This window comes from Lutra lutra, chromosome 5, assembly GCF_902655055.1.
Source record: "Lutra lutra chromosome 5, mLutLut1.2, whole genome shotgun sequence".
In the NCBI taxonomy this organism is placed as follows: Eukaryota; Metazoa; Chordata; class Mammalia; order Carnivora; family Mustelidae; genus Lutra; species Lutra lutra.
This window is the reverse complement of record NC_062282.1, coordinates 118,949,859-118,964,898: the sequence shown is the minus strand read 5'-3', so window position 1 is coordinate 118,964,898 and position 15,040 is coordinate 118,949,859. Positions and strand designations below refer to the sequence as shown.

At 41.1% G+C, this 15,040-nt stretch overlaps 2 protein-coding genes across 6 annotated transcripts in view; both read left to right on the top strand.

The window, feature by feature from the left end:
• FAM172A (family with sequence similarity 172 member A) overlaps positions 1-15,040 on the top strand; it is a 429,500-nt gene that overhangs the window by 299,329 nt on the left and 115,131 nt on the right. The gene's annotated exons all lie outside the window — the stretch shown is intronic.
• On the top strand, positions 5,519-8,454 carry POU5F2 (POU domain class 5, transcription factor 2). The gene has a single exon (XM_047731578.1). It carries the CDS (start codon positions 6,366-6,368, stop codon positions 7,371-7,373), a length of 1,008 nt encoding a protein of 335 aa, XP_047587534.1. The 5' UTR covers positions 5,519-6,365; the 3' UTR covers positions 7,374-8,454.

The window sequence follows — 15,040 nt, the reverse complement described above, 5'->3', positions numbered from 1 at the left end:
AATTAGCACTTTCATTGGTCATAAGCTGTCATTTCTGTTAGGTGTATTTTACTGTGCAGTATTATGGAAAATTTTTCATGAAACAAATTGTGTATCTCCTGCTCTAAAGTGTAAGTGGAGTACAAATTTGAATGTAGAAGACTGTGACTAGAATAATCAATGCAAGAACATCCTTAAAGCTTTTCTTGTGTAACAAGGGCAAACTCAGCTAAAAAGTTTCTTTAAATCCTGCTTGACATAACAAGAACCTTTACACTTTGTCTATCTGGGACTCTCCGTGAATATCCCTGACTCATCACCAGAGCACCTTTTCAGCTCAGCCCTGTTCAGCTCAATTGCTCTTCCTGCCTTATACAGACATTTAAAATTCTTTGAGGCTTCTGGTGAAGGCTGTAGAGTTTTTATGTTTAATATGATTTTATAGCACAGGAAGTTCATAGTTCATGAATATCACAGCTCCATGAAAGATAATGGAAGGACTTTCCCTGAAATACACAAAATCTCTTTGTAGTCTGGCTATGTGGTTGTGTTACATTCGTGTCGTGAGCTTTTATTTCCAAGCAGCAGTTCCGTCACAGCAGCGTCATTTTTTTTTAATAACAAAAAGAACAACAAAAAGAAGTAACAGCGAAGAAGTCCTTCATAATCTTGATCTCAAAAGAAATTCTGTGTTGCCAGCACTACTGCATTCTGGTTTTTTCTCTACATGTTTGAGAAGAGTAAAAGCATGTCGCATTACTGTTGTTCACCAATAGCTGTCCTTTCACCCTGTTCTTGGCCTCTCTTGCAGAACAGTGCTATTAGCTATTTTGTGAATTTATTTCATTGAGCAATAAGTGATTTTTTTTTTTTTTTTTTTTTTTTTTTTTTTTTTTTTTTTTTTTGCGGTGACTACATTGATCTGGTTAACTTTTTCCAGGTTATTACAACTTCAGTGTTCTTAATCTCCTTTACCTTCAGGTACCCTTTTGCTTAATTTCTTGACTAATCTTTGATGTCTCACTTTGTCTTACACAGTTTTCTACTTAAAGCAAGGATTAACAGTTTGATCATTTTAGTGCATTTTGAGGTAGTCTCTGTGAACTAAATTGTTGTAAAGTGTGGTGCTGATTCTCTCCCTGGAAGATGGGAGGCATCTTTCCTTGCTATACTCAGCTGCCATAGTTTTCCTGGATGCTTGACTTGACTTCCTAGACCTAGAGAGAAACCTCCAGTGCCTGGTATGGATCTTGTCTCCTGCCTTTGCCTTTTGTCTTGCTCCTTGACTGTTGTGGTTCTTGGGGACCTGCGCCTGCCCTCCAGGTGACAGTGCCTTTACACCCCAATGCCTGGTACGTGCTAAGTTATTAGGATACCTGCAGAGTGGGGAAAAACATAAAATTAGCACCATCTAGCCTGCCTTGCCCTCTGCCTAATTTATCCATCATTCTTAGAACTTCTGGTCTACTCTGTTGATTTAATTACATGCAAAAAGTTTGTTTTGTTTTGTTTTTGGACCCTCTGCTGGTGAAATGAACTTTCTCATATATTCTTGAACAAAACCCACTCTTCTGTCTGGAGCATAAGCAGCTTTGGGAGAGGTGCATTTGGAGAGATGAGGAAACAAGGATCACCTTCCTAGCCAGTAAGATAACTGGTCAACAGGATGGTGGGAGTCAAAGCCCGACCTCCTTCACATCCAGGTGGCTTTGTGCACATACCATATTGAGAATACTATGCATAGCTCGTGCGTTAGCACATTCTTTGGCCCATGAGTGCAAAACAAATGGTGTCTGTAATGTTCATAAGTTTCATCTCTCCTAGGCGGTGGAGCCAAGACATGAATCCGTGATGGTATTGGCACCAAGATCAATTAATTTGGAATCTCTTTAACAAAGTAGTAATTTACTGTAAAGACAACTGATTTATCTAAGTGGAAACACAGCAAGTTCAGGGCTGAGGGAGAGCACTGTGGTCCCTAGTGTATGGGCTAAAGTTTCCAAAGAGATGAAACTTGAAGCAAATCCTACAAGAATGTTTATTATTAACTTCGCCTCCAGTATTTCCTGCTTCTTACCATTGGTGGATCTTGGCAGCTGGTTTGCCGTCTTAGAATAGAGAATACTTACGGAGAGCCTAATAATATAAATCCTGATGCTTCGGGAGTTTCTGCTTAAAAGTTAACTTCTCTGAATTCCAAGGATTCTAATAATAGAAAACTGTTAACTTCTCTTTGAGCAAGTGTAACTGTCCTGTTCTCCTGACAGTTTTTCTTCTTCCCCATTTAGATTATAAATACATGGGAGCCTGGGACCATGTGTTTCTTATCCTTACTTTGTAATTCCCTATGGATAAGACTGGCCCGCTTCTTACATTGTAATCTAATCACTTACTAAGAGGTCTCTGTATTTGCTGAAGGTGATGGATTAGCCTTTCAAGCGCCCCAGCCCCAGCAGTGCTGGTTGTCTGGGGCATTCCCATCACCTGCCTTCTTCTGATCTCTATTTCTCTTCCAACCCAACTGTGCTCCTGCTTTTTTTCGCTGATCACCCCATTTCCATAGCATATTAAATATACTTTTAAGGAGATGTCAAGACTTCCCTTAAGAATACGGGCTTTTATTTGTGACAGCACATATGCATTAACAGAAGATAGGCATGTTGGCAAATGAAATCTGACCAAATACCAAGAAAGCCTTAATTGAGAGTACCCAAGTTAATTTTAAAACCCACCAAATTAATATAGCTTTACTTTTTAATTTAGTAAATGGATTTAGCTACTGTTTTAACTCGGTTAATATAGTCTTTCCTCAAGTTCAGTTGAATTCACTTTTTTTTTCCAATTCACTAAAAATATTTTTATTCAGCTATTGTTTTTAGACAACTAATGAAACTCTTCTCTGCGGTTCTCTTTTGCAAATGGACTGGTTTCAATAAGTGGTGCTTAATTTGTGTAATTGCTCTCTTTTATTCTTCTTTGTGATCCACCTTTCATTCTATTTGGCAGACACTGGTTGCTTTGTAATTTAAAAAAAAAGAAGAAGAAGAAGAAGAAGTAACACATAAGTATACCTGGCAAGAATAGATATCAGCAAAATGATTCTTAAGTGAAATTTTGTACATTGTAAACTGGTTTTCATAGACTATCATCTTGAAACCTACTTCAAAGCAAATACAGAAGTCTTCTCAGCATTAACGCTGCACCCATTCATTTATTTAACATCAAACAGCTATTGATTAACTTCCTGCTCTGTGCCAGATACAGTTCCAGGTGGTGAGGTTGTGACATTGAACCAGACGGACAAGATCCTTGCTCTTTGCCAGCGCACATTCTAGCCGGGGCCAAAGTAGAGATGCAGACAGCAGTCACATACACAGCCTGTCCAGATGGCAGCTGCCTTCCCAGTTCTTTCCCCCTTTGCCATTGCTTCAAAGCCACATCTACACCCTTGTTACCTGTAGTGTTGTGCTGAATTTAACCTCACACTACTACTACCTCCATCTAGTAAGAGCCGTTTAAGGGCCTCGTTCCAGTACAGGAGAGGAAGAATGGAGAGGCGTCTGGCAGCATCATGTTTCTTGTTAAGCTGAAACTAAACATGCTGTACTTTCAGAATTGTACAGGTGAGAATTCATTCACTCATTCAGCAAACATTTATCGAACAGTGTATCAGTCAGGGTTCTATTATGTCTCAGGCTGTATAGCACCTATATGCCCATCTACAGTACCTCACACTGTAGGTGGAGGGAGAGAGATGTGAAATAAATAATTACTGATAAATATTACAATGAAAACATATACCAGTACAAGGGGAGCACCACAGAAGCAGGCACTAACTCTGGCTGGGAATAGGTTTCATCCTAAGGTCACATCTAAACCTCATCTTAGGGGCACCTGGGTGGCTCAGTGGGTTAAGCCTCTGCCTTCGGCTCAGGTCATGATCTCAGGGTCCTGGAATCGAGCCCCGCATCGGGCTCTCTGCTCAGCGGGGAGCCTGCTTCCCCCTCTCTCTCTCTCTCTGCCTGCCTCTCTGCCTACTTGTGATCTCTCTCTCTGTCAAATAAATAAATAAAATCTTAAAAAAAAAAGATTCTCCTTAAAAATAAATAAATAAATAAATAAACCTCATCTTACAGGTGGCTGGAAGTAGAACGTGCTTCATTTATTTAGGGAATGTTTACTGAACACCTTCTCTGAGCCACGCACAACTATAGATGCCATAGACACAGCAGTGACCTGGACAAAGTCCCTGCTCTCTTAGCAGCAGAGAAACATACAATAAGCATATAGACTAATAATTATATATTAGGTGGTGATACCTATTAATAACCACAAAACAAAGCTTAATAAAGGGAACAGAGAATGGTAAGGGATACTGTTTTAGATCAGATGGTCAGAGAAGGCCTCTCTCATGAGATGACTTGTGCTCAGAATCCTGAATGAATGAATGAATGAAACCAAAAAGCAAAAGGAAGCCATTTCACACAGAGGGACTAGCATTACTAAAGGCGTAATAATCTTGAAAAGCATGGCCTCTTTAGTGCAAAGTGGTAAGATATTCTCACTGAGCATGGAGTAAGATGGGGTACAGGGACTTGGGCAGAGTGTGGTAGATGAGGCTGAGAAAGATGGAAGGAAGGGAAGAAGGGAAGGAGGGAGGAAGAAATGGGAAAGGTCAAAAACAGTTTCTAGGTCTAAACTTGGGTGACTGAATGAGGGATAATGCCATTAACCAGCTGAGGGAGCCCTGGAGGAGAGACAGGTTTAGGAATGCAAATAATGAATTTGATTTGGGGCAATGGGAAATACAGAACTGGATATTAGAAGTCAGGCTAAAATACAGATTTGGCTATTACCAGCATTTCCTGGAACTTTAAGGAGGAAGAACAAGAAGAGTTAGTCAACATTGTCAGATACCACAGAGAAGTTTAATAGGATGAGAATTTTTAAAAGGCCATCACATTTGACATTTGGAAGGTTGACAATGACTTCCAGAAGACCAATTTCAGCAGACTTGGGTAGGGCAAAGCCACATCATGGTTTAGTTGGAAAGTGGAAGGGTAAGAGGCTAAGATTGTCCAGCCAAGATCATTGTCTTCCCCCACTTCCCAGAGCACTCCCTGGAAGCTTCGAACCTAAGGTCACATCTTCTCCCACTCCCTCCTTAACTTTCTCCACTTAAGGCCTAGGATTGGATGCTTGAGCTGGGGATATGATCTCAGATCCTCAGGTTTCTGATGGGAGAGGGGTCAGGGATAAGGGAGCCTGATACTGGTGAATCGGGTATTGAAAGAAGCATCTTGGGATGCCTGGGTGGCTCAGTTGGTTAAGCCGCTGCCTTCGGCTCAGGTCATGATCCCAGGGTCCTGGGATCGAGTCCCACATCGGGCTCCTTGCTCAGTGGGGAGCCTGCTTCTCTCTCTGCCTCTGCCTGCCGCTCTGCCGCTTGTGTTCTCCCGCACTCTCTCTCTCTCTCTCTCTCTGACAAATAAATAAATAAATAAAATCTTTAAAAAGAAAGAAAGAAAGAAAGAAAGAAGCATCTTCAGTGGGGAACAGCAGATCAGGCCCATTCTGAGATCTATCGCCGGAGGGGGAGAAGGATGAAATACACAGGTCTCTGTTGTATGTGGAGACTAGACCAGGAAGCTGAGGTGGGATGCAGAGCAAACAACTGGAAAGGTTGGGAGTCGGAGAGGGAATGGGACATGAATTAGTCAAGAGAACCCCAATGAGAGAATACAATCTGGCAAAGCATGGGGGTTCAGGGTTGAGGCTGATAGTAAACTGATGGGCACTAGAAGAAATTTAGACAGAGATGCTTAGGTTTCTTAAGGCACAGGAACTGAAGATGTGCAAAAGAGAGGCTGTTGACAGTACTTGTGAGCACAGTGATAGCAGTGAGGTGACAGTTGTGACCCGTGGGGTGGTCCCAGCAATAACTGGCATAATAGATATTCAGTAAATATTTATAAAGCCAGAAGGGGCTGTTCCTCCACAGATAATGTGGAGGGAAGGGATGAGATACTAGAGTTCTGAAGAGCTGTTAGTAATGCCTAGGTTCCCTTCTGGGAGAGGATGGGGCTGGTGCCTAAGAGATCCCGGATCCCTTAAAAGTACAAAGCCCGAGAGAGGCTTCTACCACGGAGGGACGTGGTAGCATAGCCCAGGGTAGGAAACCTACTCCTTTAATCCTGGAGACCCAGGGGATTCCCCGGAAGTCTACCAGATTTCCTCACCACTGCACACTCCTGGACTGTTTCTCACCTGCACCTCCATCTCTGCCCACTGGGGGGCGGGGCTCGAGGGCAAGGCTTGTGGCTGCTCTGATGCCTCGAGAGCCATCAGTTCGTACCAGACTCCCTGCTTGGGTGTGGTCTTAGCCCATGGCCAGACACAGGCCCTCAGACTTCTCCCCACTGCCAGGCAGTGGTAGGGGCGGGCCCAGAGGGCCAATGCCAGTGCGGGTTGATGCTCCGGTCTGGTTGAGTGCCCAGGCGGTTCCCAGCATGCTGATGGTCCGGCCAGGGATCAGCCCAGGCCCTGAGGGGTGGGAGGTGCCCCTGGGTCCACAGCCCTACGGATTCTACTGTGGGATGGCACCCCACAGGTCCAGGGTCGGAGCTGGCGAGGCTGGACCCCGGTTCCGGAGCCCGTCGGAGGGCGCCTTCCGGAGACCCTACATGGTCCTGCAGTGCACCCCGAGTTTGGTGCTGCCAGAGGATGTCTCAAAGGTAGAGAAAGAGATAGAGCAGCTGGCCAAAGAGCTGAGGCAAAAGAGGATGGCCCTGGGGTACTCGCAGGCCGACGTGGGGTTCGCCATGGGGGCTCTTTTTGGAAAGGTGCTTAGCCAGACAACCATCTGCCGCTTCGAGTCCCAGAAGCTCAGCCTCGCCAACATGTGGAAGCTGCGGCCACTGCTGAAAATGTGGCTGGAGGAGGTGGACACCAAGAACTTACTGGGCATACGCAAAATGGAGATGATCCTGCGGCAGGCTCGGAAGCAGAGACGGGCAAGCAGGGAGAATCGCATCCGAAACAACCTGGAGCAACTCTTCTTGCAGTGCCCGAAGCCCACACCCCAACAAATCAGCTGCATCGCTGGGCAGCTCCGGCTGCAGAAGGAGCTGGTCCGAGTTTGGTTCCATAACCGGAGCAAGATGGATCGTCAGCCAACCATTGATTTCTCCCCACCGGCGGATGTGGGGGCAGCCGGGCCTCCTTTCCCAGGGGGACCAGTGTGCTTTCCCGTGGCATCGGGGCTCCATTTTGGTTCCCCCCACTACGAAGAGCCCTACTTTATACCCATGTATTCTCCTACCCCTTTCCCTGTGGCAGGGACCTTCCTCTCTGCCCGAGTCAACGCTCAGGGCCACCCCAGGCTTTCAAAATGAGGGGCTGTGCCCTTCTGGGGAGGGTTGAACTGGGAAAATGGGTCCCTGTGATTCATTTCAGGGCTGTTAACATTAAGAGCTCCATTCACTGTCTAAATAAGTTAAGAATACCTAAGGGATGAGTTGGGAGTTGTTTAGGAAATTCAGGGGAGGGAAGTTGAAGTTTATTAATTCCATTGTTTTTACCTACCATTGGTTTTAAGTCATATTACAATACATATATGGTTTCAGATATTTTGTTTCTCTTTTTTTAAATTAATTAGAAATTGTGTCTATTATTCCTTGTGGTTATCAGTAAACATAGGGATTTTTTTTCTTATAAACACAATATTGAGTGAAAACCTCAAGTCAAAGAAGATTATTTCAGTACACCATTTTTTATGAAAAACCAGCAGAACTTTATATAAATATAAACATGGGTTCCAAGATAATAGTAACCTTCTGTGGGAAGGTGTGAGGTTGGGATAGGGCAGGAGTACACAAAACCTACCCAGAGCCCTTGATAAAACGCAAGAGTTTTCTTGTTCTCCTCCCTTTCGTGAAAGAAGCGTTTGTTTCTTTTTTTCTAATTCAGCTTCTCATTTAGAGTGCTCAGTTTCGTGTGGAGGTCTCAGTCCAGCTCTCCACCTTAAGGAATCCCACTGGTGTATCTCCCGACCTGCCACAGTCATTGTATTTGGAATCCTTTTGTTACTGAGATTGGCACGCTAGACAGCGCTAGCTCAGCTCCCAGCTCCAGCTTGCTTCTCTGGTTTTCAGCTCTGTTTGTTTTATTAAGGGGATTTCCCTTATTACTTTTGAACTCAGATATGCTTCCTAGAGAATATCTGCAGTGGTTAAGTCAACATTCCCTGGTGGCTGGTCTGGTGGTTCATCCTCTGTCACTTTTCCAGTCTCTTCTATGAAATCGATCTTTTCTAGTTTTCTACTTCTGCAGTGGTGAACTTTGGTTATCATATACTAAACAGAAATAATTAATTTTTCTGTGTTTGTACCTCTGCTTCTGTAAACCTGCATGTAATATTTGTTGCTTTATAATTCCATCACTAAATATTATGTCTTGAGTTTATGTCTTCTATGCAATTACTCTTCATGTCAGTTTTTGCTTTCTCTACTTTATTTTTCCTTAATCAGCTTTTATAAAGAATTTATAGGTATTTACAAAGAGCAAGTCTTTTTAAAAAAAATTTTTAATCTTATTTACTGCTGTTTTTATTTTCTAATTGATGAACTTTTAGCTTTTATTTTTATTAATTGCTTTTTTCTAGTTTCCTCTGGTTTCTTCCAATGTGTATTTTTCCTTCTTTTTTTTTAAAGATTTTATTTATTTATTTGACAGAAAGAGAGATCACAATTAGGCAGAGAGGCAGGCAGAGAGAGAGAGGGAAGCAGGCTCCCCAATGAGAAGAGAGAGCAATGCGGGGCTCGATCCCAGGACCCTGAGATCATGAACTGAGCCGAAGGCAGAGACAACCCACTGAGCCACCCAGGCACCCTGTATTTTTCCTTCTTGTCAGCGTTCAAAGATAAAATACTGACAGTGTACACAGGTTCATGAAAATGGAGATAAACTTCACTTACTTAGCTTGAGATTCAGTATATGACTAATCACTCACCCTTGGACTATCCCACTAAAAGTCCCATAGCACCAGTCCCATTTCTTCCTTTTCCCAGACAGCCCTTCTGGACAGCCTTGAAAGGGAGAAGTTTCCATGGAGAGCAAGGTAGTATCTAACGACAGGATGGATCGTTGTGGTTGTGTCAACATTCAGTTCCTAAAAGCTGTGAGGAGGCTCTGACCCAGGCTGCAGCCCCTGCATATTTGGAGCAATGGTAATGGGCTGTCCATCTCACGGAACAGCTCTGAGGGTCTGGCTCAGCACCTGCACAGCTGCATTGTTCGCACAGCTGCCGCCCCTCTACTCAGGCAAGCACCACGACATGTCACTGATCAGCCCTCACATAATCTAAAATGAGATTTTTCCATCACTGCTCCTTTTGACTATGAAGAGAAAAAAGGCTAGACCTTGGGGCAACTTTGACATTTAAAGAATTTCATATTTTTCAAAGATTTAAGATTATGAGCAGAAATCTTATAATAAAATCCTTCAAAACTGAGAAGGAGCTACCCTTCAAGTTGGGAGAAAACCAACAGTGCGGTGTCAGTGCTGAACAGGGTCAAATATACAGAGATCAAGTAACATAAAATCAAGTAATATATACCACATCACTAACAAACGTATCCTTGGTACCATTAGTGGACAGTTGGTAGAGGCAGATGTCGAACAACAGTCCAGAGTCTTCCTACTTGCCAGATTTCCCACTAACCTCAATTAAAAACACAAATTCCCACCACTTAAGATCTTCACCATCATTCTGAAATATTCTTTATCACGTTTCCTTTATCTTGTGTTTTCTTCAGACAAGGCAACTATTCTTAGCCTGATGATGCTGAGCCCCTTTAGAGTACAGATGGAATAGTGTGTTTGTACATATGTGCGTCTTTACAGATGGGGATGATAGTTTTTATCACATTCTCAAAGGAGACATGACTCTTTGTAGATGTACAGTTTCAGAATTCTAGAAATACATTCCCGTTGGCCACCTCACTTTCAGGAGTTTTCCGTTGACGCAGTACTGGTCTAACAAGTAATTTGTGGTTTTCTTTGAATCTGTATTTTCTGGATATCTCTAGCTCAGTATAGACATAGAGGACCTGAATCACTTCTTATATAAGTCTTTCAAATTCGGAACAAATGTTGTATTAATTACTGCCTTTATTGTTCTTATACTTTTATCAATCCTTGACACTTTAATTAATTCCTATCATAAAGAACAATTTCTCTTGTTCCCAGAATCTTTCCTATCTATTGTCTGAGAAGACTTGAAGTGTTAGGATAAGCTCCCTTATTCCAAAACATTATCTTGCTCTTGAAATAGCATCTAAATATTTTCTATAATTTCACACTTTTGAAATATACATACTATATATCTTTGTTTATTATACTAAAACTATGTCCTCGGATTTATTTTTCAGTATAGCCACTTTTGTTTATAGCTTTCTTCCAGAAATCGTCTTGCTTTCTAAATAGTATTAGTTTGCGTGGCAGAACCTATTCACAATGAATTTTTTTAGAGTACAAAATTGTATTATTAGTGTAAGACAGTGTTTTGAAAGTGAAAACTACAGTGCCATTCCAATAACATATGAGAGTATTACTTGACAAAGTGATTGTAAACTGAAAGACCAAAACTTAGGAAGATAAGAAAATTTTGAAGAAAAGAGTTAGGGTGGCCTTGTCCTACCAACTGTTATGAAACTACAATAATTTAAACAGTATGGTGATGCTTAGGGACAAAATAACGGAAACGAGTATTTGGCTATTCATGAATTGCAATCTTCATGAAAGGCTATTGGGTAATTCATATGGGAAGTTTTTAAAATGTGATTTTTCTTTGGCCAATCATTTCCGCTTCAGTGAATTTCTGTAAGAAAATAATTGTGTGCCCAAAGATTTAGCAATAAGGATCATCATTACAGCATTTTTTCAACAACAAGAAATTGTTAAAACCAAATGTTCAACAAAGGGAAAGTAAATGACAAGAAACACCATACATGGTAAAAATTGTGTTATAGAGCTACAGTTTAGACAAAGGTCAGAATAGATTATTGAGTGAGGCAAAAGAGTTTATTAACTTTATGATATTTTTTTTTAAGGAAAAAAATATGTTACATATACAAATCTATACATAAACAAGTATCATTGGTGATTTAATTTATAAAATTGTTTTGCTATATATATTACACAGTAAAAATATTTAAGAAGAGCTTCTGAAAGAAGGTGCTAGGAAGGGGCACCTGGGTGGCTTAGTGGGTTAAGCCTCTGCCTTCGGCTCAGGTCATGATCTCAGGGTCCTGGGATCGAGCCCCGAATTGGGCTCTCTGCTCAGCAGGGAGCCTGCTTACCCCCCCCCACCCCGCCCTCTGCTCTGCCTCTCTGCCTACTTGTGATCTCTCTTTCTGTCAAATAAATAAATAAATAAAATCTTAAAAAAAAAAGAAGAAGAAGAAGAAGGTGCTAGGAAATCTAGGGTTCCTAAAAATATTCATTCTTCTGGTCTTTTTATCTCTAAATTGGTACTTTTTCATTATAAAGCAATATTTGGGAATAATAAATTTGACCTTTTCATTTTTAGTCCTAATTTGTAGTTTCTTTGAAAAGAAAAGCAGTTCTCTAAACAGAGGAGTATTGGACTATATCAGTTAGAGAGACATTGCTAAAAATTAGGTGTTTTCTGTTTTTTGTTTTTTGTTTTAAATCAGATGCCCATTAATGTTAAAGAGCTGTGGTGTAGCTCAGTGAGTGAAGACACCTGCCATATGTCTGTTTTCCTGCACAACATGGTAATTTACAATTACAATTAGTGTGTTTATATACCTCAGTGGTGTTAACCCATATTTAGAATATAATATAAACCCAAATCATTTTCGTGTTTCTGAATGTTTACTTTTCAATTTTAAAAGCCATTTGAAAATATCAAAATTCTGGTTTTTATCACAGTAAAATCCTCCTTACTTAACATATTTGGAGAAACGGAATGGACATAAATAAGACCTATAAGTTTCTAGGTTTGAAGGCAGGGGCAGTTCCTGTGATTACAGCGCCAGCCAGTTGAAAGATGAACTGTCATGAAATGAATCTACCCAGTTACCCAGTAAAATCCTTAAAACAAAGCATTAGCATTATCATGATTACACCAGTGAAGAGAAGCTTGACAAGAAGCTGTTGAAGAGACTTTGTAGTTTACCTACAGAGCTGTCTTCAGAAGACAGTGCAACATATTGGTCTGTTGGGCTGCTGCCCTGCCATCTTACTTTAGCTAGGAATCCTGCTGTGAATTTTGCTAAAGACAAAATGAGCTACATGGGCATTGCACTTGGGCTTCTTGGGCTTTCATCCCCCAGTTTCCAAAAAATGATGAAGTACAAACCAACTCCACTTAATACCGTTGACTCTTCTACTGATTGCCTGCCAAAGACCTAGGGTTGGAAAAGGAAAAATTGAGGGCTTCCCAAGAATTCACTACATCTCGGATTCAATATTCACTTCTAACACTGTACAGCCTATTCTGTCACATCTTCTCCAAAAGAGTGCCTGTTTAATATTTTAAATAATTTAAAAATTATCTTAGATTATTATTAATTATTAATTAATTATAATTATTAATATATTATTAATAATAATCTTTCTCTCAGGATGAGTGATGTAGACCTTCTTTTAGATTTTGGTGCAATGGCCAGGGTGGTATATAAGATGCTTTAAGTTGATTTATTATCTTAGAATGGATGATAATGTTCCTAGAACAGCTGTAAAACTTTGAATACTATTGACTGAGTAGTGGGCAAGTCTTCATATATACCTTTTTATTGAAAGACAGTTTGTTTCAATATACCATTTATTAGTTTGCTAGGGTTGCCATAACAAGTACTCAACAGTTGGGGAGCTTAAAGAACAGAATTTTTTTTTTTCTCATCATTCTGGAGGCTAGAAGGCTGTGATCAAGATGTGGGCAAAGTTGATTCCTTCTCAGGGCTGTGAGGGAGGGATCTGTATCAGGCTTATAGATGGTGGCCTTCTCCCTGTGTCTTCCCATTATCTTCCTTGTGTACGTATCTGTGTCCAGATATGTTCTTCTCTTAAGAACACCAATCATTGGAGGGCGCCTGGGTGGCTCAGTGGGTTAAGCCGCTGCCTTCGGCTCAGGTCATGATTTCAGGGTCCTGGGATCGAGCCCTGCATCGGGCTCTCTGCTCAGCAGGGAGCCTGCTTCCTCCTCTCTCTCTGACTGCCTCTCTGCCTGCTTGTGATCTCTCTCTGTCAAATAAATAAATAAAATCTTAAAAAAAAAAAAAAAAAGAACACCAATCATTGGATTATGGGCCTACCCTAATGATCTCATTTTAACTTAATTATCACTGTAAATATCTCCAAATAAGGTCACATTCAAGGGTACTGCAGGCTAGGACTTCAATGTATGAATTTTTGTGAGGAAACAGTTCAGCTCTTAGCACCAGCCCAATTAAAATTTCAGCTGGATTTAATTATTCATTAACATAGTCAGCAAATATTAATGAATGCCTTTTATAACATGGAGTGTCCTGGGTGCTAAGATGCAGTAGTGACCAAAAACAGGCCCATCCTAACCTTCATGGAGCTTAAAGTATGGTTAGGCATCTACATTAAGGAAATAAACATATGATTATAACTCATAATAAATACCATGGGATATCAGGTCAGGGGGTGTCTTAATTTAAATTGATGTTTATAATCCTTTTATAATATGCAAGTATTTCCTCTGATAACATCAGTGTTGACAAATACTCTAAACCAGAGGGACCTACCTTCAGAGAAGTGTGGTCCTATAACCAAGGCAGAGTTTGGGACACAGGCATTCCCAGATTAAAATCCCAGTTCAGTAACCTATGGTCTGTATTACTCTGAATGAGTTACTTCTTTCAGCCCTAGTTTCTCATCTGTAGAATCTGTCTAGAATGTGGCTACCCACAAAATATGAGAGAGTTGATAAAAGCATAAAATTAGGTAATATAAAAAGAAACCCCTAGGACTTCCCTTTTATGTAGTAGACACTCAATAATTTGTCTCACCAGGCGCGCCTGGGTGGCTCAGTGGATTAAGCGTCTGACTCTTGATTTCAGCTCAGGTCATGGTCTCAGGGTTGTGAGAAAGAGCCCCATGTCAGGCTCCAACTCCATTTGGTCATGGAGTCTGCTTAAGATTCTCTCTCTCCCTCTGCCCCTCCCCTTCTCTCTCCTTCTCTAGAAAGTAATAATTTTTTCTCCATTGTGTTGCCACTGTACATTGTCTGTGCTTTATTTTTATCTCATAAATTGTTCCTTTGCATCCTAGAAACTTTCCCATAGTAGGTGCTCAATGATTTATAGCCAAAACTGAATAAATAGAAAAAAGAAAAAGGAGGGACAGTAGTCTCAGTTGCCAGAAACCTTACTCTCTGATATTGGGAAATGATTCTCAAAATTTGTTATAATTGGAAAACAGTTATGTAGTCCCATTTCTTCAGCTGTCAAGTGACAACTAGGTAAAGGAACAGATGATAGGGTTTTGACTCAAAAGATACAGATGAAGACTTTTTGAAACCCCTAGTGTTAAATATGGTCTCTGAAGTTGTTTCTAGCCCATAATAATTGTATGAATCTCCATGAACAAGAACAAAACAGTGCACCACAGATTGAATATGGGGGCTATGAGAAGACAAAGTATAGGGAAGGAGTAGGGTGACACTGGTCTTCCTACTGTGATTCCCATTTAACCTTTCCTTTCTGATGTGCTGTCTCTCCCAAATGTAGCCCTGTTCTGCCTGTATACCTACTATAAGATGTCCACACCCTTTACCTTTATGGTCCAAAACCTACTGTATTCATTTGCTGGGGCTGCTGTGGCAAAGTACCACAGATTGGGTGGCTTAAGGAACAGAAATTTATTGTCTCACAGTTCTGGAGACTCAAAGTCCAAGATCCAGGGGTGGGCAGGTTTGGTTCTTTCTGAGGGCTGGAGAATCTGTTTCAGACATCTCTCCTTGGCTTGTATGTGGCCATCTTCTCTTTGTTCTCTTTTTATAACATCTTC

Excerpts from the sequence above, each read along its gene's own strand:
- POU5F2 (XM_047731578.1), top strand. The coding sequence starts at position 6,366 with ATGGCCAGACACAGGCCCTCAGACTTCTCCCCACTGCCAGGCAGTGGT.